Source organism: Ursus americanus, chromosome 10, assembly GCF_024610735.1.
Source record: "Ursus americanus isolate L20-20 chromosome 10, mUrsAme1.1.p, whole genome shotgun sequence".
NCBI classification, from domain to species: Eukaryota; Metazoa; Chordata; class Mammalia; order Carnivora; family Ursidae; genus Ursus; species Ursus americanus.
Genome location: NC_142136.1, coordinates 61,471,282 through 61,496,958, shown reverse-complemented (window position 1 = coordinate 61,496,958; position 25,677 = coordinate 61,471,282). Strand labels below are relative to the sequence as shown.

General features: G+C 41.7%; 1 protein-coding gene across 1 annotated transcript in view; it reads left to right on the top strand.

Moving 5' to 3' along the window:
• The window catches only part of FREM2 (FRAS1 related extracellular matrix 2), a 156,547-nt gene extending 136,027 nt beyond the window's left edge, over window positions 1-20,520 (top strand). Inside the window, exons 17-24 of the mRNA XM_045796914.2 lie at window positions 7,868-8,060; window positions 9,543-9,647; window positions 11,033-11,160; window positions 11,263-11,397; window positions 12,116-12,242; window positions 13,092-13,279; window positions 13,487-13,633; window positions 14,846-20,520. Coding sequence (XP_045652870.2) covers window positions 7,868-8,060; window positions 9,543-9,647; window positions 11,033-11,160; window positions 11,263-11,397; window positions 12,116-12,242; window positions 13,092-13,279; window positions 13,487-13,633; window positions 14,846-15,358 — 1,536 coding nt within the window. The 3' untranslated portion in view covers window positions 15,359-20,520. The remainder of the gene's footprint in view (window positions 1-7,867; window positions 8,061-9,542; window positions 9,648-11,032; window positions 11,161-11,262; window positions 11,398-12,115; window positions 12,243-13,091; window positions 13,280-13,486; window positions 13,634-14,845) is intronic.
• Window positions 20,521-25,677: the final 5,157 nt, after the last annotated feature.

The window sequence follows — 25,677 nt, the reverse complement described above, 5'->3', positions numbered from 1 at the left end:
GCAGATGTGGGGCTCATTCTCACACCCCTGAGATCATGACCTGAGGCGAAATCAAGAGTTGGACACTTAACTGACTAAGCTACCCAAATACCCCTTCAATCCATTTTTAAATCATTCCTGTTTTCTTTCCGGTTGCTCTTCTCTCAGGATCTTGCATCAGTCACAGGGTCTATTGGCATAAACAAAATTGGATATAGTAAATAGGATTACATTTTAGTTCTAGTTCTTTGTTTTTTGAGTTTTTTAAAATTCATTTATTTGTCAGAGAGAGAGAACACAAGCACGGGAGCAGCAGGCAGGGGGAGAAGGAGTCTCCCCGCCGAGCAAGGAGCCTGACGTGGGACTTGACTCCAGGACCCTGGGATCATAACCTGAGCCAAAGGCAGACGCTTAACCAACTGAGCCACCCAGGCATTCTGGTTCTAGTACTTTGTTAACCTTCACTTTGTACCATGGGGCTTTTCTGTGGCTCTCATCTAGTCTCTAGTCTGTTTTTGCCCTCAGGAATATTTTCCATCTTCTCTGTTGATCTTTTGTATCTGCAGGCCAGACAGCCTTGTCTATTGAAAACCCTGCCCTTGCCCTTGGAGGTCCTATCCTATTACATCTGCCCCCTTCCCCAGTGTCTCAAGGGCATTTTGAATACAAATCCTGTCTCTCTACTGTGTGCATCTCTCTGACCAAATCTTACCGTAAAATGCTCAGCTAAACTGACTACACTTTGCTGCGTGTGTATTTTCTTAAATCACTGGTCCTCTATTTAATTGTTTGGCTTCAGTACTTTGCCGTCCGGGATAGTCACCGGGCTGCTTCTGTGGCTGAGATGGCAGCGGTTTTGCTCCGTTAGGTGAAAACGAGCAACTGCAGGGTTTTCAGTTAAGATTCACCTGAAAGCCTTCTGTTACATAATACTAGGAATACAAGAATTATCCCATCCGGTTCTTAACGAGTTTGTGTTATCTTTTTAAGCTGGCCCGATTGTGTTGTGAGTTTCTTCTGAAAGGAATTTTTTACTTTAACTCAACATTAATACAGTCCAATAAGATGTGTTCCTCGTGCTTAGAGTGGAGCTCAGAGATGGGCATCTCCTTTTCCACTACTTGGCTCCTTGGGCTTAAACTTTTACTTCTCCCCTAGCTGTTGATATTCTTCTAAATGACCACCTCCCCCCAGCACACACATAACTTAAATATAGGCGAGGAGGAAGAAAAAATAAATTCAAGTGGAAGAACTATAATTCTTTCAGATATGTCCCTACTACTCCCCATTAGTTTCAGGTTCTAGAGAAGAAGAGAAAATACCTAATAATTGCACTAACAATAAGAATAATGATTATAATAGTAAGAGCTAACAGTTATTTAATGTGTACTGTGTGCCCACCATTCTCCTAAATACTTTACATATTTCCACAAATGCTGTCCTCACAACATTCTGAAATAACTACGAATTTTCCCCCCTTTTTAGAGATGAGGCTGAAGCAAAGAGAATTCAAATAATGTGCTCAAATTCAATTCGCTCGTAAGCTGGTGCTCTTCACACATCATGATTCTTACCTGGACATTTATTTGAGTGAATTAAATGTCATTTGGGTGAATGTGAGGAATGGATGTGGTCACACATACAACTGCACGAAAGGCAAATGAACTTGTCTGTCTGTTCTCGGGACAGTAATGCTGCCCAGCAGGAGTCATGAACACGTCTGCCACGTTCCATCAAACCCGTGCTGATGAAATGATGCCGGTCTCTGCCTTAGCGACTGCGGTCCGTAGCCTCAGCTGAGTACCAGCAGCTCAGGCGGAAATGAAAACGTCTCTCATGAGGCCGCACCTGAAGGAAAACAAACTAAATGCTTGGTCAATAATTCTGCTTTAGGCTTTCGTACGTTTTGCAAACTTTCACATTTCCGAATTTAGGATGGGAAAATGGGGAAAAGTAGAGGTCAACCATCAGTATGTGTAAGTGTGGTCATAGCAGCTTTGTGGTTGTGTTGCCCACTCGTTGGACAAGCCAGGGCTGCCCCCAGTCTGTTTGTCCTCTGCCTAGTACGCACTGCCCCAGCCAAGTATGGAATAGATGTGACTGTCTCTCTTCTCGTCCTTTTCTAGACTCGCACCTCAGATCAAGATGACCACTGTACAAACAGATTTTACTCACTGGTAATTGCTTCCCCCAGGAACAACATGAACTGACTTTTTTTTTTTCTTGTGCGTTCTTAGTGGCTACAGCTACCTCTCTCTACAAAACATTGGCAAGTCCCTGCATTTCTCTTCGTGATTGAAAAGCTGTTTCTAACACTCTCTGAGAAAGATTCTCTACCTTCCCTAACCTCCCACCTTCAGATTATTTAACTTATGAGAAAGAGTTGCCAAACTGAAAGAATCATCTGAAATATCCAAGATAGTTCTCTATTCATAACAAATGAAATTTTATTAAGTTTTATACAGTTTGACTATAGCTAGCTTTAACTGCTATTAAGACTATTTCTCCTTTTCTCACCTTGTTCTCTGCACATTCATTCATTAAAAAAATATGAACTGAACACCCGCTCTGTGCCAGGGACCATCCCAGGCACCTGGTGAGGGCCGCAGTCAGCCAGTCACAGAGCTTAACACTCCCAACAGAGCAGAGTTGTAAGAGTCAGCCCTTGTTCCTATAAAAGTTAAGAATTTTACTTGCCAAGAAAAAGAAATGCAGACTTTTCTAATGATCTTCAATGCTAAAGTCATTTTTAATGGTTTCTAAAATACAAAAGCAGATAAATAGCAGGAAAAGAAAAATAGAAATTAAAAAAATAATATTGCTCCACTTTTTTGTGTGACAAAACAGTGCTTTGTAAATAAAAATTTAAATTGTGTCGGTGGGCAATAAAAAGCACTTGTGTTGTGAAATAGTTATTAAAGGTAAAACGAGTTTTTAAAACTGTTGGATATTTTTGGCGGTGACTTTTCTTTTGAAAGCAACGTCTTTTACACATGAAAGCCCTCAGTTCATTCCACTTTTCAGGAGCCTGGCTATTGGTCTTGCCAGGTCAGAATCCTCACTCTTAATTTGTCAGCTAAACACCAACTGATAACATTGTTCTTGGAGGAGAAATAAGCTACAGAAATGCAACCTCAAGTAAGTTTTCACTGGAAACATCAAACTGTAATTCACTTATGAGAAGGCATGCTTTTCCATGATTTTGGAAAAGTGAATGTGTTTTTTCCTAGTTGCTTGGTTTGAGGAATAATTTTGCTTCCTTGTTACTGTGTGTTGAGATTTAAAAACATGGAACTTTAGGGTAAAAATATACTTTAGAAGTCATCTCTTTCCATCCCATTATTTTACACTTAGTATTTGGATTTACTCTTTCTCACATGTATGTTACTCTAAATCATTTTACAAAAGTAGTAAGAATCCAAAATGTGTAGCTTTCCCGGAGCATGTTGCTTCTTAGTTTGTCAACTTTGTCAATTATTTTTTTTTTTATACTGTGGTTTCTTTGTTGTTTTTTAAGATTTTATTTATTTATTTGAGATAGAGAAAAGAGCACAAGTGGGAGGGAGAGGGAGAAGCAGGCTCCCCGCTGAGCAGGGAGCCCAATGCAGGGCTTGATCCCAGGACCCTGGGATCATGACCTGAGCCAGAGGCAGGCACTTAACCCACTGAGCCACCCAGGCACCCCAGTTTCTTTGTTTTTTAAGTTAGTGTAATGCTAGCACGGTGGAAAGCTGGGGAACTAAAAAAATTTAAAATAAAAAATCTTATTCCACTATCACCGTGCACAGATTTTCTAGTGCTTTCTAATGTACATACACATTTTTAATAGTAGCAGTGTAATGTTATTTATACCATCTTGTATACCGCTTTTTAACTTAACATTTTGAGCACTTTCTCACGGCAAGGAAAATTCTTAAGATACATGACTTTTGATGGCTGTGTAGTACTTTACCTTGTGGGTCATCATAACTTATTCAGCCATTTTTCTACTGTTGGCCATTTAGATAATTTCTAATTCTATTATTGTAAATATCCCATAGAATTGTCCTTAATACTGAAGAATTTGTGGACCAATATTGACCCTACTCATTCCAGGGTCTCCCTTGTGCATCTCTGATCCCGTAGGCCTTTAGAAAGCCTTGTAATTGGACAGAAGCCAAGGTCTCTTTCTTCCAAGTGTTCCTGGATGTGTAGGCTGCTATTACTGCTAATCCCTTGGCTAAGGATTCTAACTTGTTAAAACAGTGTTCTCCACTGAGTAGCTAAGTACAGGCTTTACAGAGACTTCAAGCTATTGAGATTTATGAGCCTTCTTCACACATTCACAAACACCACCATCTCGATGATGTAGACATATTTCTGGAAACGAAAGGAGCAACAGAAAGAAATTTCAACTACTGGGAGATCCACACCAGTGGTAGCCCTCAGATAGTATTCTAACAGCTCTAGTTCAATTTTCAGTCTTGAGGCGAGCACAAACCCCATATCCCACATTATGTGGGCATGATAAGTGGGGGGATATTGGATTATAAAATATTTTGAAATGATTATTGTTTTCAACCTGTGTGGTCTAATTAAAGCCCTTGGGTAGAAGAGTCTAATCAGTGCTGCCCAATAACCACTAGCCAGGTGTGGTTATTGAGCATTTAAAATTGAGATGTGTTGTTCCTGTAAAACACATACCAGATTTCAAAGACCCAGTAGCAAAAAAAACCAAAAAACAAAAACAAAAACCCTCAAAAATTATATTATACTAATTGCATATTAAAATGTAACATGTTTGATATTTGGATTAAGTAACTATTCTTAAAATTAGTTTCACATGTTTCTCTTTACTTTTTGAAGTATGGCTGCTAGAAAATTTTAAATTACGTGTGCGGCTCACATTATATTTTTACTGAAGAGTGCTGGTCTACATACTTGAGTGTTAGCACTGATCGTACTGAACAGTCTTGTTGACTTCTTCACAGCTTAAGTTTAACACACGTAGAATATAGCCTTGCTCAAATGAAAGTTGAAAAGGGACAGATTAAATCTAGATAGTTTTCGTTAGTACATATGTATACTGCCAACTTCTATAAGAAGCAGTGCGTATATATGCTTTCTACTTCAATAAAGCAGCATGTAATTCGGATAGCTTAAGCTGGGCGCCCGAATAAGTGAAGAATTCCGTCAACTGTGGTTTACCTCAACACTAGTCCCCGCATAGACAATATTCCGTGTATAATTTCTCTTTTAGCATACTCATTTTCCTTCTTATTCTTCCCTTCTCTTACCCATCTGAGACAGCCCGGCAGAATTTCTTTTGTGTCTTCAGCTGACAGTACTTCCCCAAATATATACTTGCTGTCTGTTATTAGCCACTTAGTAGCAGTAGTAGTAGAAATTTATATCAGTGTTACCTTTTCTAGAGAACTTGCATTTTGTACTTTCCCTTTAAATATGGAATTTAAAGTATCATTTGGTTTTGTTGAAGAAACTTCAAACATCTGCAAGGACATGTGAACTCCTTTGTCGTGTCACAGTTGCTTTAAGAGCAGTGTACCAGATTTAACATCTACTTCTCTTAGTATAAACAAATCCCCTAAAAAGCCCTGTGATGCAGGCTGAGAGAAAATTAAGTGCTCATTAAAATGATGTCCAGAAGTTAGACTGACAGCATTGCATTCTTCAGTTTTACAAGAATGAACAGGTAGGGAGCCTGAATGATGGACATCGTTCCATTGGCACCAGTTACTCTAGACAGAAGTTCCAAGCAGACAAAGAAGGTCTGACCGTGGTGAACAAGAAAATGCAATAAGGTGCTGTCCAGAAATGGTCAGACTCTAGGTTGCCACAAGAATCAAATGAAAGAAAATAAAAATTAGGGAGCTCTGCGCCAAGTAACTCATAGGAAGTGAATATTAGTAGTTCTCTCCAAAATAGCACACTCAGTAACACCTGATAGATAGAGTATAATGTTGGCGAAAATTATTAACACCTAGAAAGTTTAATTGGAAACTCATTCCTAAAGCCTAATTTTTAAAAGGTGATGGTTTATTAAAATCACAGGTTGAAATACTAATCTTAATTTCCTGTGACGTATACATTGACTTGAGCACTCCTCTTTACACTGGAGTGTTAAAATTCCACTACAAGATCAGGTTCTCACTGAGGGCAATCATATTGACCCTTAACAAATATTATCTCAAAGCACTTGGGTTGCAAGGCCCCTATTGTGCTGGCCGGGTTAGCAGATGATGGGGAGTGCTAACTACTACAGAGCTAGGAATCAAATAATTTGCTTGGATGATGGTTTTCTCTTTATGTATTTTTGTAGGCGATTCAGCTTATCATTTCTTGTGATTTAAGGAATTTATTTTTTACTCAATGACAAAGTGACAAATTATTGTTATCATTCTTTGTATTGTTCACTAACACTTGTGTATGATCCTTGTTGCCAGCTTAATGTGGAGAGAGAATTAGAATGGTATTAGAAAGCCCAACTGGAACTTCTAAAGAGTATGATCTGACCTAAGTCCATCTCCTCTGGTAGAAGATAGTTATATTTGCTCAGCTCTTCTGCAGAGCTATTTTGAGAATTCAGTATGATAACGTTGGGTAGGTGATCCTAGGACTGCCCTCTGCTGTGTTTGGAATGTGATGAGGTGTGATAGAGTAGAAAAGCACAGGCCAAAGCCTGGGTTCTAATACTGGCAGGGCCATTCAGAAAGCTTAAAGATTTCTGTGAGAAATTTGCTTTATTTCTTCAAACCTTAATTTTCCTCTTTCCTTTTCTGTGCATCATCTATCCATCTGTCCATCTACCCACCCATCCACCCATCCACCCAGCCAGCCAGCCAGCCAGCCAGCCAGCCAGCCAGCCAGCCAGCCAACCGTCCATACACACATATAAATATAATTATGGGGGGAGTAAAAATATTAAATAGCTTTTATTGTGAACCTGGGGGCTCAATAAATAAAAACTAGTTTATCCTCCACTACTAACTCTCCTACAAAATACCTGAAGAAGGAAAGTAAAAAATTCAAAGCAAGTCACTTCATGTCAACTAATTAATTTTGTGGCATATTAAGTATTACATGTCATTACTCAACATGTTTGCTTCTAGATCTTTCCTTCTTTATTCTATCTTCCTTTATGTCATAACTCAAAAGTACCTTATAGCACTCTTACAATAGCTCAAAACAGGAAATAACCCAAATGTCCATCACCTGATGAACAGATAAATATGTGTTGTGTATGCATGCAAAGGGGTGCTATTCAGAAATAAAAGTATTGAGATGTGCAGCAACATGGATGCACCTTGAAAACATAAGTGAAAGAAGCCTGTAACAAAAGACCACATACTGTATGACTCCATATACATGGAATGTCCAGAACTGGCAAATACACAGAGACAGAAAATAGGCTAGTGGCTACCAGGGGCTGGGAGGAGGAAGGAAGGAAGACGTGACTTCTAATGGGTTGAACCTCCCTTTGGAGGTGATGAAAGTGTCCTAAAATTGTGGTGAAAGTTGCACTCTCCCTGAATACATTAAATACTGTTGATTTGTCCACTTTAATCACTGAATTAGATGGTATATATACTGAATTATATCTTAATAAAGCTGTTAGGAAACAAAAAGGACTGTGTGGGTATAATATGCTAAAATAATGCAATGTACTTTCAAGGTTTCTGCCGCATATCCTTTGTTGCAAAGGAAGGTAATGGTAACAACTAGTTAATTGCTCCAAAATTAAGTCGGGGGCAATAGTATAAATGCTGTCACTTCCTTTCCTCAATGGTCACTCAAAATCTCTAGTTGAGTGAAAGGAGAAAGTGGCTTATACAAAGTTAGGCTCCTCTACTTAACACTGAATCATGTTGACAGAATTTTATTGTTTTAGGTCTTAAATCTAGTGCAATCCTATGTAACCCTTCGAGTGCCTCTCTATGTTTCGTACGTGTTCCATTCCCCGGTTGGGGTGGGAGGCTGGCAACATTTTGACTTGAAGTCGGAGCTCCGCCTGACTTTTGTGTATGACACTGCCATCTTGTGGAATGATGGAATCGGCAGCCCACCAGAAGCCGAACTCCAAGGTGGGTTAATAAATTGGAAAACAAGTTTTCTTACCTATTTGAATTACTTAGGATTTTTCTTTTTTTGCCGTAGCTAAAAATCATAGAAGTAACTTTCAATAGATTTTATTTTTATATTCAGTATTTTAAGATTATTTCATTTTGTCATGGAAAAACTAACAAAATCATCTCAGTGCGTCAAATTTTGCATAACATGTGTCTGTTAAATATATCGTATACATTTCATGGGTATTTAACCCTTACAGTCGATTATAGGTGATTCATCATTTATGCGTTACACCACACAGTCTATGTATTTCCTAGATTCTAGAAAACGTATAGAGGAAGTTCCAACTGAAAATAAGAAATGAACCCAAGAGGAAAACATTATGCTTTTTGTTTCTGAAAATTAGATCGATCCTGGATTCTAGTTCTGGCTTCCACAGCTAACTAGCTGTGTGATCTTGAACATACTGCTTAACCTTTGTGGCACTCAGTCTGTTCTCAAAGGTAGACTAGACTTCTAATATTCTTTTTATTTTGAAATTCTATTATTCTGCAATATTTTAGCTGAACATCTTGGAACAGTGATGGTAAGTACAACTAACTGCTGAGCCCATAAGCTTCTGCCAAACTCTGTTTCAATCTCCGTATCAGAATAATAATTCGAAGTCCACAAGCATAAAGCCGATTTAGCTATCCATAGAGTGAGTACTGGTTCTTTTCAGGCACATGCTATACTGTTTTGCTTCCATGCCTATCTGAGCATCATGCCTGCCCTACTCTTTAAGAGCCAGAGAGAAGGACTATTGACAGTGCACCAAATATGCTATCTTAAACAGATTAAGATTGCCTTCAAGCTATGTGAAAGGTAACATGATCACCTGGAGTGATCATCCCAGATTATTTTATATTTCAATGTTTTAGTTACAGATCTTGCCTTAGAAAATGTATATTTAAGGAAACTTTAATGTGGATCCATGTTGTGGTTCTCAAGTTCTACATAAGGATCTTATGGTTCCTTCTTATCTCTGGAACCAACTTTGGTCAAGTTGCTAAAAGTTTTGGAAAACCTCCAGAGTTTTTATTAAGTCTGTAAAATTTGGAATCGTTCTGGAGAACACAAACCCACTTCCATGTCCAAATCTTCAAAACTTGACAGTTTTACTGTGTCTCTTAATTTACAGCTTCATTTATGTAGACTGATGCCTTTAGGGGGGAAAAATCTTGGTCTATTGTAATCAGTCTGTGTATTTCATGTTGGCCTCACTCATGTTACCTGATTCTATTTTGCCTCCCTTCTTGACACCTTTTCTTGTTAGAAAACAAAGCAAAACAAGCACAACACTTCTGCTTCTCTTATCACTCAGAATTCTACTGATCACAGCCTTTGGCTAGAATGCTTAAAGATGAGACGGATCGAATTCAAATTTGGAAAAACTCCTGCATGTAAGGAGTCCCTGGTCACAAAAATTTCCACTCTTGTGCACTATCCCCATGTAGGTTCTCTCTACCCAACGAGCATGCGCATCGGTGAAGAGGGGCGCTTGGTGGTGAACTTCAAGACGGAGGCTCAGTTCCACGGTTTGTTCGTGCTGTCCCATCCCGGTAAGCCCTGTTGTCCACTAGGAGCCACTCCCTGTACCACAGGACATGGATATTCTCCATACCCCACACTACCAGATGAGCTTCGAAACCCTTAATTTCAAGTGAATTGTCAATGTGACTTATCCACAGAAGGGCTTGATAATTGCACAGCTACATCTCAGAAGCTACAAAACCATCGTTATCGACATACACTTTTAGAGCAAATACAGAATGATGAAAGTAAATCTAAAGGAAAACTCTGCTGAGTTCATTTAAGTGGAGTTTTCCTTAAAGAGCATAGCAATCCCAATCCCCTTCTCTACCTCAGTTCTGTTGCATAAAAAGTTGAATTTTAAGTCATTTGTTCAGCAAGCACTTCTCTGTTCACAAGATATTGTAAGAAGCCTTTATAATAGGGCCAGAAGTGGCACTTCACTATGATACTTACATTTCAGACATGTTAACTAATCATCTTTAATAAAGATTGGCTGTGCCATTTTACTAATTGACGCACTGTGCTTTGAATACCAATAAGGAAGCAGTCACTAAAGTCCACTGTCCAGGCTTGCTTTTAAATATAAAGGACATTTCATTAGAAATATTTTTTTATTTGACTCTCCATATCACTAAATGTATTTTGCATATTTTGCCCGTTTGCCAACTGTTGTCAGATTGGACGGGAACAAAGTTCACTCGCGGTCTTCTCAGGCCTTCCTTTCTCTGGGCTTGAGCTCCATACAAAGGAGAGAAGAGGCCGAAAGTCAGAAGAGGAAGAGGGTTCATTGTATTTTTATGAGGCTGAGCTATAAGAACTACCGACCCAAAAAGAATCATTTTGTTCTATTATAATTGACAGTTCTGGAAAATAAGGATTTCTTGGTCTTCACAGGTCCCTTCCACAAGTCTACCTTTCTAATACACTGAATCTGTGTTTAGACACAATTGCAGGCAATCTAATTAAAATTAGATCCCGTTTATAAATTGCATTTGCCCAGCTGTGTGGCTGCTAAGAGACTAAAGCTCCGCTCATAGCTTCTGTGCACAATAAATTATGTATTCACAGCAGCTTTTACGGCACTACTGTGCCTTCCCTGGAAATAGCCCCGAACCATTTGAGCATTTCTGCACAATTGTCTTTTGACGGAATCACAGAGTGGAAGAGGCACTGAATTAGGAATCAGAAGGCACACATCCTAGCTGTGTCATCTTGGGAGAGTCACTATGATCGGTCTCAGCCCCCATTCTCTAGGCGGGGGAAAATGAGGATAGTTATACCAACACTGGGGCTTTGAAGCCTTAGTATTAAGAATAAAAGCAAGCAACGTACGATCAGGTGCTTTGAAAACCCTAAGCTGTTAGGCATTCTTACAACCGCTTTACCATTATTCTTATTGGCACTTGTCTAGCGTCCTTCACGAGCTCAATGATCATGTCCGCTGATCATCCAGGCCTGACCTTCTCCCTGCGCCTCATAAGGAGTGAACCGACCTATAACCAGCCAGTGCAGCAATGGAGCTTTGTGTCTGACTTTGCAGTAAGTGACTCAGGCTCTTACTTAATTTTCCTTTTCTGCTGCCTTGGACGACACCTCAGATGCTTAAATGAAAAACATGAATGTCCTCCCTTCTCCTTCAAGGTACGTGACTATTCAGGGACTTACACAGTGAAGCTGCTGCCTTGCACCACTCCATCGCATCAAGAGTACCGCCTGCCAGTCACCTGCAACCCCCGAGAGCCTATCACCTTTGACCTCGACATACGGTTCCAACAGGTGCGTCTCTTGCACTTATTTTCCCACGACTTCTCGAATCCCACTTTATGAAGGTCATGGCTTACTTGTATCGGTAAAAAAAAGAAATTCACACCGTGACTTTAATTCTCGCATGCTGAGAAGAAAGGAAGTCAGACAGGAGGGAAGCAAGAGAAGGAAGGAAGAAAGAACTGCCCTTTATCTGCCGTTGGTTCAGGATATAAAATCCAGAGTTTAAGAGTACTCAAGGGTTATTTTTTTTTCTTACATGATCTTGTCTCCTCCTGGAGTTCGCTACCTTGGAGACTTGAGGATTTTTCCCTGGAGTTCTTCTGCACGTCTTTGCCTTGTTCTTAAAATAAATACCCTGTAGTTCATGCCACGTCAAAGTACCTAATTGCCAGTATATAATAAAAGAGATATGATGGCACTTTTTGTCCAAAGACTTATACTAAGTGTTGCACTGAGCGTGATATGAACAAGTCCCGTACATACCCTGCGAAACCAATGGGAAGAACTCACGTAACGCTATTTAGTCCCAGTCAAAACGTTTGCTTCTCACGAAGGACAAAGCCAGTGTTCCGATTTCCTACATTGGTTGGTCCGGATGTGAAAGTTGCAGTGCAGTCCTTCGTTGTCTGCACGTCCGCGTACGGCACGTGTGTGTCTGTGAGTAACGCATTTGCTCGCCGCCAGAGCAGTTGACAACCCGTAAAAGGGCTTTTCCCGTTGGTTTTAGGTCAGCGATCCGGTGGCAGCTGAGTTCAGCCTGAACACCCAAATGTACCTCCTCTCCAAGAAGAGTCTCTGGTTGTCGGACGGCTCCATGGGATTTGGGCAAGAGAGTGACGTCGCCTTTGCAGAAGGTATGCGTTCCACAGTGAGACATCAGCTCGGTTTCCCCCCGCAACTGTTGTGCTTCGCTTTACTGGGATCATGTGTGAGAGGGGAAATTATAACCTCTGGTTATGCTTCCGAGAATGTTACTGGGTCTTTACCACTTTGGCGGGGATGGCGTAGGACCACTGAAATTGGAAATATGTTACTGGATGTTTTTCTTCTGGGGAAATTATTCTCTATTTCCCTTACCTACGTGACTTTTGGAACAAATCTAGGGTTTTTTTCTTGAATCCTCTTTCAAGACGCATAGACTCAAATACTAAAGCTACTCGAGACTGTAAATGCCTCACGGGCGAGGGTTATATCTGTCCTGCTCAGTGGCGTGTTCCTGGCACCTAGCAGAATGCCTCAGACACGTGGTGGGAGTTCAGTAATAGCTGTGAAATAGATGATTGAATACAAGGGAATTTCCGCAAACTCTTTCAAATAAAGCCAACTCAGCTTTTTATCAGTATTTTCTTTTTTATATACTTTATTCGTCTGCATCCTGCCAAGTAATTTATTTATATAAAGCAGACTTTAGACCACAGTGGAATTATGAATATGAAATTATAGGCCGAGCCTTGAGGTTATTCCCTCTACTGACTGAGCATGTGAGGGTCGGTAAATCCGCAGTCACTTGTGGTCAGTCCCCAGAGTGGTCTCATCTGAGGCCTGGGAGTGGGTGACATCCTGAAGGTCTTCCAACATTCCATGGCAGATTAGGAAAAGAAGGAAGTGCTCCCTAAGGGCTTCATTGTCACCAGTGGTTTGCAGTGTCACATCGGCGCGCCTTACCACGTAACAGAAATGACATTTCCGCGTGTCTGTTTCAGGTGACATCATTTATGGGCGTGTCATGGTAGATCCCGTCCAGAATCTGGGTGACTCCTTTTACTGCAGCATTGAGAAGGTGTTCCTGTGCACTGGAGCTGACGGCTATGTTCCCAAATATAGTCCCACGAATGCAGAATACGGCTGCTTAGCTGACTCTCCTTCACTCTTATATAGATTTAAAATTGTGGTAAGCGCTTTGACCCAAGCAGTGAACTAGGTAGATGATCAAAGTTGAATGTTTTTGTCTGGTATTTAAAACAAAATATCTTTTCAAATGAAACGAAATGGTGACATTTTCTGGTAATCTGTACTTGCACAAACCTAAAGAAACCAGTCTGTACTTGCAAAAGTTGGCGTTATCTACAGCACTCCTCATTTTCTTTATTGCTTAAAGGACAAAGCTCAGCCAGAAACACAAGCCACCAGTTTTGGAAATGTCCTGTTTAATGCCAAGCTGGCAGCGGATGACCCCGAAGCTATTCTCTTAGTGAATCAGCCTGGATCCGATGGGTTTAAAGTCGACTCAACGCCACTCTTTCAGGTGGGCCAGTAATAAGCCACTTACAACAGCTCTGTGAGTGCATGCAAACTACTTAATATTGGGATGATCCAGGTGTCTCCTGTTAAATGGCAGTGACAGTAACATTGCATCAGTAATAGTAACATTGAATAAGGTAATGTAGGTCAACCGCACAGGACCGTAGTGGGCACGCGGTGAGCATTCTGTAAACCCTGGCTATGATTATTTTTATTAGTGCATTCATATTATTTTAAGTCTATGTGTAATGAAGGTCCTTATTCAGCCTGGAATATAAATCTAAGTCTGATGTTCGGAAACTCTGCTTTTCTTATTCAAAACTTCCTTCCTGCAGACTTTTCATAACCATCTTTATCACAGTGAACTTAATGAACTGCTGGATTCAGAAAAAGAAGTGTGCACAGCTCGTAAATCTGCACTCTCAAAGACTTTATAACCAAGACAGACTATCCCGACCTAGCAATAGACAGTAGAAAGGGACGCAGGCCGCCATAACACTGAGCAGACAAATGAGACAAATTCAGCGATGTGTTCCCACTGTGAATCCTTGGGGGAGCAAGTACACCTTTTCGGAAACTTCCTGAAAATCGTCCACACAGGTGGGCTGCAGACATGATATCTGTATTCATCCTAAAGAAGGAATCTTAAGGAAGCATATTTGTTACTCTGAATAATTTTTTTTTAATTATTCACTGTTAATTCTCAGAGTATCAGACCCCTTCTAAATCCTGAAGGCTTCAGAGAGCATCAGAAATTTCCCTTCTTTCCTTCCTAGAAAAGCAGGGAACGGACCTGCTCTGTGGTGTTATATGTAAATATGCAACCAGATGTACTGGAAGAGAGTCTTGAGGGTCAGAAGCTCCGAGTTCTAGTCCTGCCTCTGCCACTAACTAGTTGAGTGACATTGGCAAGTTCCATAACTGCCATGCATCCTCCTTTACCCATTTTTAGATGAATAAGTTAAAACCATGCTACAAGTCACAGATTACCAAATATTTACCGGCACACACTCCCTCAAGAGTCGCACAAAATATTTCAGAGTGCTTTACACAAAGCCTGGCATATACTGTAGCACGCAAAACTATGCAGTACGTTAATTCTGCAGACTAAAGTAAATGAGCACTTATCGTCGCTGCCATTATTTTCTCTTGCAGGAGTCGTGAATCAGGTTGGTGTGGTATTTAATTTTCTAACAAAGAGAGTTGCGTTTTCCAGGTCGCCCTGGGCCGGGAATGGTACATACACACGATCTACACAGTAAGATCAAAAGACAGCGCCAATCGAGGCATCGGCAAAAGAAGCACCGAGTACCAGCACCACTCTTTAGTGAGTGCGGGGAAGCCGCAGGCGATGAGCCAGGCCCGGAAGAGGAGGGAGGTCAGGAGCCCGCCCCCGCTGGCGTGGGAAATTGGGGCTGACAACAACCGGGGGACGAACATCCAGCACATTGCCCTGGACCGCACCCACAGGAAGCAGGTCCCCCAGGGGCGAGTTCCTCCCGACGGCGTCCTGCCCCGCGAGCTCAACCGGCCCAGCTCCGACGTCAGCCTGGTCACCGTGGTTGGAGGCGTGGCGGTGGCATTACTCACCGTCTGCCTTGCCGCCATCACAGCGATGCTGTGCAGGAGCCAGAAGGGCACCAGGAGGAAGGACGCTCTGAAGGGCTCCGGCAGCAGCAAGCCCATGATGCCCCCGCAGAGCCACCACAGCGACAGCTCAGAGGTTTGAGGAGCACAGGTGGGATTCAGCCTTTGCCTCCAAGGGCCTCAGAAAGACGGTAGGAACCCAAATGCTTCCGTCAGTGGTGGAGAATTGGGGACTTCGGTTACGAAGCTGCTCAGAGGACCTGACTGTACTGATGAACTTGGATTTGAATTCTGTCTGCTCTTTCATGCATCAGAGAACAATTTCAGACCACAGGCCACGTCTTTCCTCTGGCCCGGGAGGTGCAACCATGTATTCACGTGTACACACAGCCATCCGTGGATGGCCAGGAATGGACTTCTCATTTTAGGCATTTTCTCTACACACTGGAGACAAATCTATTCAGAGGTGCTGCAGACTCTCTCAGAAGTTTAAGAGGAGTCTATTGTTGCTGTATGAGTATGAATCTGGAAGGTGCAATTATCACATTGTTTATTCATTGTATAACAGTTTATTACTAGAAAGGTTTTAATGGGTAGTGTGCAAGAATGATAAACACACTGTTGATTATGACAAGTTTTCTAATAGGTGAAGACAGCGTGGAATTGTGACCAGGGGTGGCTCAACCCATAATTCACCTTTTCTACTACACGGGAGGGAATGGAAGGAAAGGTAGAGGGAAGGAACTCACTAGGTTGGATTTGAGTTGTTTCTCATCCTCGTCAGAGCCTCCTTGTTTTATTTGCTTATTTAACTTTAAATTAAACCAAAGAATATGTTAAGTCTAGAAGAGCTTGTCGAAGAAAGACTTTCCTGTTACATAGTGAGAAGTAGTCAAGTTCTTGCATAATAATATACCTTATTGGTGCTCAACACTTGTGGGAAATGAGAGGGTTGGTGGAGTTTTGATGATGAAGAAGAAATGCTATACAGTTAGATTCACATTTATAAGACAATGTTCTCTAAGAACTGAGCCTAGATATTTGCAGTATTGAACCCATAAATGATAAAGAAAAATATCATTACAGGTGGTGGAGGGAGAAAGTGGTATTTATTAATATAATGTGTTTAACCAAAGTGCCTCTTCTACATACTTTATGGAATTAAAGAACATTCTGACGGATGATACATGAGGTTAACCCTCAGAGTAGCATAATCACACAACAATGTCCAGAATTTAAATTGGCCGTAGGACATTTTATGAACTTTCTAGTCGGCATCTGGTCTAAAAATGGGAATCTCTGTCACTGTGATTCCAGAGATGGCCTTGGAGGTGCCGTCTTCTTTGATCCAGGAGGAGAGCAGCGTTCTTTGACATCTCCAGTTCAGTGAGCTGATGCAGCGAGGTCCCTCTCAGTATCTGAAAATATAATGTGTAACACTTCTTACAGTGCTAAAACCCAAGAAACTTAGTGAGCTTGCTTGGCAAGCCTCCCATAGCCTTTCTGAAAAAATGCACTCTCACCAAATGGCAGAAATTTCAGTTGGAAAGGGAAGGAAAATGTCAGTAGTCTAATGACCAAAAAGCTGGTGAATATATTTCAAGCAAATTTAGGGTCAGGAGGAAAAGAACGGTGCTTAAGGACTAACTAACCTCACGTGTTGCCTGGAATCTTTTCATTTGCGTCCATAGCCTGGCCACACTGGACAGCCTAGTACAATGGATCTCATCTGGTGTCCGTGGGCACCAGCCATCTCTTTACTGGGAAAAGGAATCTAAATTGGGCTGAGAGAGAGATGAAAAGTGTCTAATTCTCACCTCTCTTCTTTTGGGCAGCTCTGCACTTCACATTCAGAGTCTTTCAAAGAATATGGTATACTGGCGTCTCCTTCCATTGGGGAATTTAGGGATATCACCTATAACTCCAAGGTCCCCCAAAGGACTTACTTAGACGTACTGTCTAGCCCAGGAGTTCATTTGTCAAATAAACATGAATGCTTTTGTAATTATCCCTTTTCTTCTGCTTTGCCTTCTAGCAGACGCTTAGTTACTTCTGTAGCGACCTCATAACTTGTCAGGAATGAGCATGAGTTAAACAGCTTCAAATGGTCTGTGGACTTTTCATGACTTAGCACTGGATTCAATTCACTTAGACTGTTAGAAGTACTTGCCATTGACTTTATGTTCCCGTAGGAGTTCGGATGGCCCAGAGCTTGACCCTCGTGCAATCTTGAGCTTCTCCGTCACTGAATATAGTCATCAGTGAAGCACCATTACAACAAATCTGTTTTGAGCCTTTGGGCCACACTGGTTTGATATCAAATTTTACTCTACAATTAGTTTTTCTAATAAGACTGCCATATATGAATTGGAGGGCTTATAAAATACAGAACATGTCTATCCTTTCCTAACAAAGAAAAGTTTCTTCTTCTTCGCCCATTCCTTCTCTCTTTCTCTCCCTTTCTCTCTTCTTCCTTTCCTTCCTCTCCTTGAAAAACAGAGTCTGTGGGAAATAGGCAGATATCGCTTTAAGTATAAGCTTGTATTTCGGCATCATTTTCTTTATATCTATTTACTTAATGTGTGATTTTATATACATTAATCATAAAAAACTCTTTTTAGTGAAAAAAAGAACCAGCAAAAATGCTTTATTTTTCAATAAAACAGACCCTTTTTTCCAGTCTTTTGTTTTTAGAGAATTATGCTGGTATTATCAGAACAATTACATAAAATAACTTCCCATAGACAACAGGATGTAAGCTATAATAACTCCTTAGGTACCCGGTAGCTTCTGACCCTAATTAAAACTATATAATTGAAATTGTATTGCATAGTAAGTCCAAAGCACAAAAATATTTATGAAGACTTAGCGGCTCTCTTAGCATATGAACTATGAAGCATTACAATGCATAATTACATTTTAATGACGGTTTTATTTATTCCAGTTCATTCCCTCTGTTAACATTTACTCAGTGCTCACCTAGGATTAGCCACTTTGAGAGTTTACATAGAAATCAAGCTTTCCTCCCTGGGTCCAGGCTGGTTATAATCCAATGTGGCTCTTCCTTTAGACTCGAGGGATTCTCCACTGGACCAAGAACAAGCCAGGCATGTCTGTGAACCACAACTTAAAAATCTCTCCAGAGCACCGACAGTGGAGTCTACTCCTTTTCATCTAAAAGAACCCCACATTATGGATCATCGTGATCACAGATCTAAGGCAAAATATTTCAGATCAATAATTGAATGGAATCGCTCTTCACAAATCTACACAGAAGGGTTCATTGCAGGGATATGGGTAGCCCTGCATATTCTGTTCCTCTTAATGGAGGACAGGCCCACTTCATTCCAAGAATGGGATCTAGCACATAATTCTCATTCCCATCCATTAACATCCCCAAACCTCCTGACGTGCACCCTCGACGACACCCACGGTGTTTGAAGGGCATGAGTAAAGGTCAACTAGAATTCCTCCGCCGCGCTCCTGCATAGCATTTGTGATATGAAGGACCTCCTCTAGGCTCAATATGAAGGGAGTTAGTTCTGTAAGCGGCAAACAACTTCTTTATCAAGTCATCATACCTCTTAAGTCTTTTCCAGGGTACCAACTCCAAGGTCAACTTTAAAAAATAGAAACGGACCTGCGCGAAAATCGCGGAGTCTCTCCTCGTACAAATTGGTGCTAAGGCTTAAATAGTCCTAGACTGAGAAACGATAAAGTAGCAATAACAGTAAAATGTAATGACATATAAAGTTGGAAATTTGATTTCTGCTACCATTTTGAGAATATCTATTTAGTTTTGACTTAGAAACCAAGTTAGTCCTTTAAAAGAAAAAGAAAAAATTCTTTAAAGATGCAAGTGTTTTACAAATTTGAAATTTACTTAATTGTGTTCATTTGAAAAGAAGGGAGCTATGATTCTTTGAAACTCTTTCTTCTAGCCAGGAGAGCAATAAAAAAGGAAGAAGACTTGTCTTTACTAACTGTAGGACAAATGATGAATAGGGCTCAAGTGTTCAATCGGTTCGACGGCCATGGCTTAGAAATGTGTAATTTGCAGAGAACTAGAAATAGTATTATCTGGCACACACACACACACACACACAGGCACGTGTGCATATAAAAACAACCAAAGACCTCATTTCTAGAAAAAGATGACCCTAAATAGAGTTTTAACTGAAATGGTACATATGGAGATTTTCAAGAAGGCCAACAGAATGGTCATTTGTGTAAACATACTATCGTGGGATTTTCTTTGACATTAGTTCTAAGGTTACTATGTTTCCTTAAGATTTTTTTTAGAATTGATACCAGTGTTGCCTGGTGATGACATAAAAATTTTCAGAAAATACTATCCATAGGTTCAAAGTTTCCCTCGCTGTCTATTTCTCCTTGTTGCCATGTCCTTTGATGTTAAGAACGGGAGACTGAAATGTTGGTAGTTATTTTGCTTTTAATAAGAGATTCTAAAATAGAAGTGCTTGATATTTTTCTAAAGTTTACACCAGAAAAAATATACAGAAACTTTTTAGATAAAAGAAAGCTGGTTCTCTCTTGAGCTGAGTTGATATAACAAACTATACTAAATGTGAGCCTCTCTCGAATTTAATTTTATCGGGAAAACAAATCAGAGTATTGAATTGGCAGACTTGTAACAGTTTTGCTCTCTTCCCTATCTTTCAAGTACATCTGTTACCTTTTCCTAATATCTGTTTGTGTGTATGCTTTTGTTTTTCAGTATTGTGTTTTACTTAAGAGCAACAACATCCAGAAGAAAAAACCAAAACCAAAACCCTGCTGTAGCAACGACGTCTCCTCCTACTTTCCTTCCTTCCTCCCACCCTTCCTTTCTTCCTTCCTTGGTTCCTTTTCTGTACAGACCAGCTTTTTTTCTTCCTCTGGGATTTGTTTATCATCCTTCCAGTAATGCTCCCCTTTTAGTTTGGAAACGATTGCTGTTTTCACTAGGTAATTAGCATTCTCATTCATCTGAAAGCTAGTAAGTGAGCCCAGCATTTCTGCAACGTCCCTCTTTATAAAATGTTAAGGCTTTTGGATGATGGAAAGAACTCCCTTCAAAAGATCAAAAACATCATATTGAATAATGTGATGACAATCTGTGCTTTGATTTTCTCTCAGTGAAGGTTCAACACTGACATTTAAGCTACACACACACAAAAATCCCTTTAAGGGTTTAACTGAGCAAAAATGAAAGGCCAGAGAGCACATATACGAAGCTGTTTTGCATGATTGAATACTTTGCAATGAAATAAACAGCAAAAAAAAAAAAAAAAAAAAAAGAAACACACACACACACAAACTGGTAAAATGTTAACAGCATTGAAGGGTTTTAAATTGTAATCATTAAATGCACAATGTTCCTTTCACTATTAGCCAGATGTTGCCTGTGTTGATGGTGTGATTCCTTGAATACTTTAAGTGAATCTCTAATATAGATATTAATTTTTCCAATGTTTGGATCATCCCTTCTTATAAGAATTGTCAGTACTGTGCCTTAGAAAAGAAGAAAGAAAAGAGAGAAATGTGAATTTTTAAGAACTAACATTAATAGTAAAGAGCATTCTAATACAAATCACTTAAAATACAGAAAAGCAATTACTGGGAAGAATAAAAGATAATTTCTGTAAGGGCCCAAATGAAGCACATTACAAAAAGAAGTACAAAGCCGAGTCTCTTTCTGTGGTTTCAGGAATTCAAGCTTTTGGCAAGGTATTTTTTAAGCCCATTTGTCTCTAAAAGAAAACTTCAGCCTGGACAAGGAGTTGTGTGTTTGATAATTGTATTAAGTGCCTGCTTCCTTCCCCAAAGCCCTCCAAAACACTCAGTAAATTTATATTTATCTAGCCACTGAGTGACATATCTGTGTGTAATGGAATTATTCGCAAAGCTTAATGGCCTTTGTGATTTTCCCATGGGAATTCTTCAAAAATGAACAGGGTCTAGTTTTTGTTGTTGTTTTTTATTTACTGGGGTACTTCATGTTTGCTGAATATTGAAGCTTATCCCTGGGAAACCAATTATGCCAATAATTTGGAGCCATTCAGTCTTCCACCCATGTCTAAAATAATTCTTACTGCCACTTGTGTTGCATAACTACCACTGTTTTCCTTCGAAATATATCACGTTTGATATAAATAAAGCCCATATAAACATAAATGTGTTAACACAGTCAAGTTATTGTGGTTCATTCTGCAACTTTTATTTACACTAAAATCCGAGAGTTCCTGTAGTCTGCAATGAGTGTCTGTTGTTTCCATTCTGGGCCTGAAGCCTGAGGGCCTGCAGGCTTCCAGAATGGGCCCCGTGCTCCCAGTACCTCTCTGATGCCAGTGGCAAAATATTGTGGCTCCTTGCCAGAATCTACCTGCAGGATCTTAGTGCTTACTCTCCGGTTGTAGCAGGTGCCGACATAGCCGGAGGCCTGCTGGGGGGCAACGTCTACACTCAGAAGAAACCGTATATTTAGGTGAGTAACTCTGTCTCAGGGAGCAGGGTGTCTAGACCCCACTACAGGTATAAAACCCTGCCCGGCTGCACTAATGAGGATGAGTTAACTGGTCGGATCCATTGCTGGGGAGCTTCCCAGACAAGGCAGACCAGTTGTCTTTATGCAAACTTCACTCAAGTAGGTAATCATTTGACTTATTATACAGTCAGATTTTTAATAGGTGGTCACCACTATTTAATACCAGAAGGAAATGCAAGGGCAGCCTCTTATAGCTATTGAAGGATAATCCCAAGAAAAGGGCTAAATACACAAGAGAAGGTAGAGTGGAGGGCTGGGGGAAGAAATGGCCGTGTCAGAGCAGAAAATCTGTGATGAGCTACAGAAATGAGGGGCTCAATCCATCTTCACTATAGAAGAAAAGAAAAAAGCCTGTGTGCTAGGAAAATTCCAAGCTGCTACGGAGAAAGCCTGGACTTCAGGAAGTTAGGGAAGGGGACCAAGGAAGGCAAGATTCATGATCCAGCCACACCTAGATATTGACTGGGAGAGAAGATCTCCCTGCCAAAAAGTCACAGTCACCCTAGAGGCACCCAATTTAAGAGAAAGTTCCACAAACCAGAATGAGTGAAGGTAGACCTGACTAGAGGGGGAAGAATCACCAGGAGCAGGGTTGGGCCCATCTGAGCCCACACAGTCCTGACTCCCCCCTAGCGAGCGGCCAAGCCAGGAAACTGCTGCGGGGGAAGACCGATAGCAGTTTTTGAAAATCCTTCTCCCAACAGACTGCAAAGCATTTCGAGATGCTAAGATCTCATCATAGAAATTTAAATGTGACTAATTGCAAAGTGGTTAAAGGTGGTGGAGAAGGTTATCGGACAGAGTAAGATTATACCCAAAGGAAGTTGAGGCAGGTCAGACACGAGGCAATGTACTCACTGGGGGGAGAACATTGGAGAAGGGCGTCTGCACAAAGAGGTACAAATACTTTCTCAGGCTTTCCTCAGAGTTGAAACCATTCAGAAGACAGTGAGTTTGAAACCCGTAGGCTGCATTACAACACACAGTGGCTCTGGCCTGACACGGTTCTGCCCCTTCTGGTGAGGACAGGAGCCTCACCCCCCTCCCCCCGCCCTGCACATTCGAATCTGTCTTAGGGGCAGAGTCTAAACTCCAGAAGAAGGGCCAGGATCTTTTATCTGGACTCCAGGGTATTTAATTACACCCAAAATCAGAGCAGTAAGAACAAAGACTTTCAAAACCAGAGTCAAGTTGGGTGTGAGAGTTTTGTGTAAGGGAAGTCCTGACAGGAAGAGAAAGGGGTAAAAGCCTACCTCTTCTGGTATCAAGGGATCCTGGGGAAGGCAGGCTGAGAGAGAGGGAGAGGCTGGGATGCTGGGAAGCTGATTAGGTCTGGAGGGAGGGGTGATTACAGCAAGAGCAGAAGGGGGATCTTGCCCCTCCCCTCCCATATCCCATTTGAGACTCTGGAAAGAGATCACCTGTCTAGGGGTCCCTGTTCCAAACACACCTGCAGACCGGTGTGTGCAATACGGTTGCATCGGCCCAGCTCTAAAGGGCAAAGCCGGGACAGCTGCGGACTTCAGACCCCGCCTGAGCGCTCCGATCAATGCCACAGCAGACCTGCTGTTAAAACGGGAAAAGCACCTGCAGGGGGCATCTGTGCTGGCTTAAATCTTCTTGGGGATGACCGTGACCCAGGCCTGCACCGAAACAGCTCGGATGCTTCTGTCCCTCCAAGAGGTTATCTGCTATTTTCTCCGCGGGACCCTGCCCTCCCTTCCAGCTCCCTTCTCCCAGAAGAAAATCAAACCTCGCCCTAACTCTGGGAGCGGGGGTGACTGTATTTTGAATATTGCCTTTGATGGTCACATTCCAGGAGAGCTGTGACCTTCCCTGATTCTTCTATGCCATTTGTCCCCAAAAATACTTCCCTTCAAAGGAGATTAGTCAGCCCTCAGTAACTGATATAGTAAATGACCTATCGCCATGCTGAAGGATGAATGAGGCTTAATGCAGGAGGGACGGAGAAATTTGATCTCGCAGAGAGCTTTCAAACCACATCTGCCCAGGGCACCTGGGTGGCTCAGTCAGTTAAGCGTCTGCCTTCCCCTCAGGTCATGATCCCAGGGTCTTCGGATGGCGCCCGTTGTCGGGCTCCCTGCTTAGTGGGGAGTCTGCTTCTCCCTCTCCCTCTGCCCCTCCCCCCACTCATGTGCTCTCTCAAATAAAAAAATTAAATCTTTAAAAAAAATGGAAAACTGAGTTTAAAAAAATACACAGAAACAAACAAAAAACCACATCTGTACAGCGCCGAAGATTCTGATGCAGCTCTCACACCCCCACTCCCACCCTGGGGGGATGGCCCCAGGGGAATGCCAGTGGGCTCTGCGTTTCAGAAAGAGCTTCTAGTGAATGAGAGAACCAGGACCTTCAGGGAGAAGCACTAGTTCAGAGTGCCCTGTACGGTTGACAGGAAAGATTTGCATTCTCAGTGCAATCATGGAAACCGAAAGAAGTATAAGTGTGGGTTTCTGGAACAAGGTAGGAAGTACGCTCACAAAATGTCCTTGTGCAAGTAGGGCCTCCCCCTCAGGTGACCCTCAGTGCCACGGGTCTCCAAGCGCGTGGTCAGTCTCTGCACCACTCACCGTTCATCGGGCTATGGTCCCTGTCCCTGGCTAAGTGGCTACATGGTGTGACGTCATCGAGTCAGATTCTGGCGGGCATGCATGAGCTGTGCTAGGTTTCTGTTCGTGGTTCTTATTAACATGCAAGTATTTAGCTTATAAGGAAAAAACACGAACCTCAGTGAGTTAAAAATGAGTGCTGCAGTTATGGAGTCAGTAGAATCTACTAAAAAATGTATTAACCGTGAATTGTCCAGAGTTCCTATCAAGTATGATACGGTTTCATGAAAAAAAGCAGGTTAGAAAACCAAAGGCAGAATGCGATCCCTATTTTACATGTGCAGCTCATATCTATACGTTGACAGGATATGTGTGTGAGGGGAGCATATGGAGGGGATTGAGCAAAGCTGGGCGTGTGGGGGGGAATGTGAGGGTGGGGGTTATATAGGAAGTACGTGTGCAGCGTGAAAAGGAGCGTGAGATGGGTGGGGCGCGTGTGCACATGTGTGTGCACGCCCTCACAGTCCTGGACACAGTGAAGAGCGATAGTGGCCCCGGCACTTCCAGAACCTGAAAGGCAAATAGGGAATGGAGGGCTCTATCCCCGCCCCCTCCCACCTGCCCCAAGTAAACCTCCAGGATGTTTAAGAGCAAGGACTTTGGAGTCGGACCTAGTTTCAAATCCTAACCCGAAACTAGCTGCAGGATCTTGGGCAAGTTTTTCAACCTCTTGACATCGCTTTCTCCTCTGCAAAATAAAGACACTTCTTGGCATCCATAAAGGGCTGAGCACAGGGTTAACACAGAGCAGACATTCAATAAGTGGTAACAAAAGATCCTAGCCCTTTGCTCAAAATAGTTCTATTTCAAGAGAAAATTGTACCATGGCAACAAAAAAAATCTCTGACAAAGCAATTTTTAAAATACATCACATTTATATTCTAGTCTATGGCTTCTTTATTTTGAACAGTTCGGGGTTTTTTTGGAGGGGGTGAATTGCGTTTACAAACAATTCTTGACCACTGGTCGCTCTTAGGACTAATAACGGGGTGAAAGCATGAAGTCCACGGGATGATGTTCCCCAGTGATTCCAACCAACAGAACCTGTTAGAAGCATCATTCTCACTCGTATTCGCTGTGCCCTGTCCCAGCTGCTGACAAAGGTGCCGGGGAGGCTGAACACTGGCCACCCCTCCAGGCAGGGAGGCAGGACAGCAAGAAAGCTGGGTGCAGTCTGCCCTGGGGATTGGTGATGAGTTTGCAGCCTGCAGCCTGGGTGCCTCTTGGGCCTTTCACATTAAAATCAATGAGAATTTCACATGGGGGTGGGGGGTTGTTGCAGTT